At 54.2% G+C, this 5,000-nt stretch overlaps 1 protein-coding gene across 5 annotated transcripts in view; it reads left to right on the top strand.

Moving 5' to 3' along the window:
- Window positions 1–5,000, top strand: part of gse1b (Gse1 coiled-coil protein b) — a 187,448-nt gene that overhangs the window by 176,556 nt on the left and 5,892 nt on the right. For all 5 annotated transcript variants that reach the window (XM_084682061.1, XM_084682059.1, XM_084682057.1 and 2 more), the window contains 5 exons: window positions 1–208; window positions 1,783–2,414; window positions 2,761–2,873; window positions 3,309–3,576; window positions 4,928–5,000. The exon at window positions 1–208 is cut by the window's left edge and continues 123 nt beyond it; the exon at window positions 4,928–5,000 is cut by the window's right edge and continues 41 nt beyond it. In XM_084682061.1, coding sequence (XP_084538187.1) covers window positions 1–208; window positions 1,783–2,414; window positions 2,761–2,873; window positions 3,309–3,576; window positions 4,928–5,000 — 1,294 coding nt within the window. The remainder of the gene's footprint in view (window positions 209–1,782; window positions 2,415–2,760; window positions 2,874–3,308; window positions 3,577–4,927) is intronic.

The raw sequence follows: 5,000 nt of genomic DNA on the forward strand, positions 1-5,000 counted from the left end.
CCGGCGGCGTGGGGGCGGGGCTTACGGCCGCCATGATGCTGCAGCGGACCAATGAGGAGGAGCGCTGGCTGGCGCGCCAGAGGAAGCTGCGGCAGGAGAAGGAAGATCGTCAGTACCAGGTGTCGGAGTTCCGACAGCAGGTTCTAGAACAACACCTGGACATCGGACGCCCTGGGGAGGGGGCTGAGCACAGGAGCGAAACTCACAGGTAAACACGGACTCTCTCTCTCTCTCTCCTGTCTGTGTCTGTCTTCTGTTTGGCATCCATCTTGTGTCAGTGTCTTTTCTCTCGCTGTTAGCTGTCATCACTCTTCTTTTCTCTGTCTCTCTTTGTTTCTCTCTGTTTCTCTGTTTCTCTCTCTGCCTGTCGCTCTGTTTTTCTTTCTCTCTGTCTGTGTCTCTCTGTTTCTCTCTGTTCTATGCTGACAAAGACAGGTCTAACTAACTCTCCAGTCTGACAGGAAGTGGAAGGCCCTTCAGGCAGGAAGAGGAACCATGTCTGATTCATCACAACTTTCTATTTCAGTCTCAATACAAAACACTGTCACACACACACACACACACACACACATACATACACACAGGTGAGCTGAGGGAACCTCAGGATATGGGTTGTGTTGATGAGTTGATTCAGAATGCAAATCAGGGTCCTCAGGTCCTAAGATTGCAGGACTATCAGATGTGGGTTTTTAAACAGGCTGCACGCGGGGCAGCTAAGTTACACAAAGGCTAATTCCCTGCTAATCCTCTCTTCCTCACAGCATATGCCCCCACCCCTCCCTGACTTTGGTGTGTGTGTGTTTTTCAGTAGTGAGGTCAGGCGTAATGAGTGGGGTTAATACAGCCCTGCTAGAGAGAGAGAGCAACACGCACGCACACACACACACACACACGTCTGCTATCAGTAATCCTGCTGTATAATCACCTTGCAACTGCAAGCTGGATCCTGTGAGACCACAGGCTGCAGATAACAGATAACACACACACACACGTACACCAGGGTGCATACATAATCTGATTTGAGAGATTGGGTGTGGGTTGCCAGGTTTGCAGGTTGCCAGGTTTGCGTGCGACAGAGGAGCCAGCTGTGTTGATCTGTCCTTCTCTCCGTCTGTCAGTCTCTCTGTCCTTTCCTGTCTGTCTTTTTGGCTTGTCCTCTCTCTGTTTCCCTCTCTCCTTTCTCTCTCTGTCTCTCTCTCTCCCTCTCTCCTTTCTCTCTCTCTCTCCTTCTATCTCTGAGTCCCTCCCTCTCTCAATCCATCCACCTTTTCCGCCTCTCTCTCTCTGCCAGATCTTTGATCCTTCGCTTTGCTCTGTCTGTGTGTCTGTCTGTCTGTGTGTCTGTCAGCGAGGTGAACCGTGTTCCTCTTGCTCTCCCTACCTCTCTCTTTAAAGGCAGTTCTAGATCAAAGCAGAGGTAGGGAGAGAGGGGGTAGAGAAAGAGAGAGGCAGGATAGAGAGAGAGAGAGATAAAGAGAGAGAGAAATATAAAGAGAGGGAGAGAACCTGTGTGCTGTGGCCATATTCTCCTCTTTGCTCTGGGCTACTCTGCCTGCGACTGATAAGCCTGCGACACACACACACACAGGAAACAAGATGGTGGTGTGTGTGTAGGGTGGGAGAGACTGTGTCTTTGTATGTGTGAATGAGGCTGTGTGGGACTAGGCTAGGGTGTTACAGGATGGCTGTGCACATATTAACCTCCCCTTCTCTGTCTCTCTCACTCTCACTCACTCTCTCTCTCTCTCTCTCTCTCTCTCTCTCTCTCTCTCTCTCCTACAGACCAAATCACCATGAGCTGGGGGGCAGAGATCTGCACCCTCACCTGGGCGCCCCCCCTCCCCTGATCTCCCCCAAACCTCCCCAGCTCCCCCGCGACCACCCCCCGCCCCCTCCCACCACCCTGTGGAACCCGGCCGCCCTCATCGACACCGCCTCGGACTCCCGCCGGGGGCACGACCCCCCCGGGATGGGCCTGTATGACCTGGGCCGCCTCCCCACAGGCCCCCTCAAGCTGGAGGAGGGCGGGCGGAGGGCCAGGGGGGAGAGGGACGGGGCCCCGGGGGAGAAATACCCCCTTGTCAGGGGGCCCCAGGGCCTGCAGGAACCCAGCACCTTCCTAGCCGAGCTGGAGAAGTCCACCCATTCCTTCTTCAGCCAGCAGAGGGCGTCTCTGTCCCTGCCTAGCCAGTACGGAGAGCTGGGCGGGGGCCAGAGGAGCAGTGGGGCTGTGAAGGGGCTCCAGGGGCCAGGCAGACACAGCCAGGGGCCAGGCCCGGGGCCGGGGCCAGGGCCGGGGGCCAGCCAGGGGCCAGAACCCACGCTCATCTATGATGACTTCCTCCAGCAGCATCGCAGGCCCGTCAGCAAGCTGGACCTGGAGGAGAGAAGGAGGAGGGAGGCTCGGGAGAAAGGTAGCTCACCCTGTACCACGCGTACTGTAGGGGGACTCACCCTGTACCACGCGTACTGTAGGGGGGGTCACCCTGTATCACGCGTACTGTAGGGGGGGGGTCACCCTGTACCACGCGTACTGTAAGGGGGCTCACCCTGTACCACGTGTACTGTAGGGGGGGTCACCCTGTATCACGCGTACTGTAGGGGGGGGGTCACCCTGTACCACGTGTACTGTAGGGGGGGGGGGGGGGGGGGGTATGGGGGGGATTGAGGTCCTAGATGTAGTGAGGCCATGGCTTACTTTCCTGTGTGTGTGCTTCTGCCTGCCTGTGTGTGTGTGTGTGTGTGTGTGTGTGTGTACAGGGTACTACTATGAGCTGGATGACTCGTACGATGAGAGTGACGAGGAGGAGGTGAGAGCTCACCTTAGGAGAGTTGCCGAGCAACCGCCCCTGAAACTGGACGACTCCTCAGAGGTAGGAACACACACACATAGACACACACATAGACACACACATAGACACACACACATAGACACACACATAGACACACACATAGACACACACACATAGACACACACATAGACACACACACAGACACACACATAGACACACACATAGACACACACATAGACACACACACATAGACACACACATAGACACACACACATAGACACACACACGTGTAGACACACACATAGACACACACACGTGTAGACACACACATAGACACACATGTGTAGACACACACGTGTAGACACACACACGTGTAGACACACACGTGTAGACACACACATAGACACACACACATGTAGACACACACAGACATATTCATAGTAAAACACCCACAGAAAAACAGCCGCTCTCCACAGCATGCTCACCAAACCCCCTCTGCCTCCTGTGTGTCTGTAGAAGGTGGACTTCCTGGGTGTGTTTGGCCTGACTACGGTGGCCCGGAAGGACCAGCTGCTGCAGCAGAAGAGGAGGAAGAGGAGGCGCATGCTGAGAGAGAGAAGCCCCTCCCCCTCGGCCGTGCAGGCCAAGCGCTCGGCCCAGGCCCCGCCCCCTCTCAGCACGCGCTTCACTGCCGAGGAGATGAACCGCGCCCCCGAACTGGAGGACAAGAAACGCTTCCTGAACATGTTCAGCCTCTCTCACGTCACCCTGCAGCAGAGGAGAGGTAACACCCTAAACCCTACACACTACACCCTACACACTACACCCTACACACTACACCCTACACACTACACCCTACACACTACACCCTACACACTACATCCTACACACTACACCCTACTTACTACACCCTACACACTACACCCTACACCCTACACACTACACACTACACCCTACACACTACATCCTACACACTACACCCTACTTACTACACCCTACACACTACACCCTACACACTACACCCTACACACTACACCCTACACACTACATCCTACACACTACACCCTACTTACTACACACTACACCCTACACACTACACCCTACACACTACACCCTACACACTATACACTACACCCTACTTACTACACACTACACACTACACCCTACCCACTACACCCTACACACTACACCCTACCCACTACACCCTACACCCTAGACACTACACTGTACACCCTACACACTACACACTACACCCCACCCACTACACACTACACCCTACACACTACACCCTACACACTACACCCTACACACTACACACTACACACTGACCATGTTCAGCCTCTCTCACGTCACCCTGCAGCAGAGAAGAGGTAACATACTACACACTACATACTACACACTACACCCTATACACTTTGTACTAGTGTGGGTGCAGCAGTGGGAATCTGTCAGAGCTTGTTAGTGAGTGAGACTCCCTGACCCTTGACCCTCCCCCGCATGTTCTCACCCCTGACCCCTGACCAGCTGACAGCTGGGTATATGAGCTTCCAGACCTTCCCTCCGCTCTGCATGCCCCCCCCCCCCACACACACACACACACAGGTGGATCATGAATTATACATGACCCCAATGAGTAGATGGCAGCTGGACATTCGGAGAATCTGAACACACGCACATTCTCTCTCACACACTCTCTCAAACACACACACACATTCACAGACTTTCTCTCTCACACACACACACACACACTCGCTCCTCTGGTAGGGCTCAGAGTGGCAGCAGCAGGCTTTCTATGATCCCTCTCTAATCCTCCAGATGTACCGCGTGCTGCCTGCAGATGGCAGCGTGCAGCTTCACTCACAGGAGGAGCTACAACACACACACACACACACACACACTCTCTCTGTTTGAGGAGACAGTGCAGTATTGATGAAGCTGAGGATTAGACCCAGCTATGTGGGAGTGATGTTAATGGGCTCTCTTTCTCTCTCTCTCTCTCTCTCTCTCTCTCTCTCTCTCTCTCTCTCTCTCTCTCTCTGTCTCTGTCTCTGTCTCTGTCTCTGTCTCTCTCTCTCTCTCTCCCTCTCTCTCTCCCTCTCTCTCTCCATCTCCCCGTCCTTGTCTCTCTCTCTCAGATAATGAAAGAGTGGTGGAGCTGCTCCAGGCTATTAAACAGAAGAGCGTAACCTTGGACACCATCAGACACGC

Source organism: Hypomesus nipponensis, chromosome 19 (assembly GCF_054491055.1).
Source record: "Hypomesus nipponensis isolate SF chromosome 19, ASM5449105v1, whole genome shotgun sequence".
In the NCBI taxonomy this organism is placed as follows: domain Eukaryota; kingdom Metazoa; phylum Chordata; class Actinopteri; order Osmeriformes; family Osmeridae; genus Hypomesus; species Hypomesus nipponensis.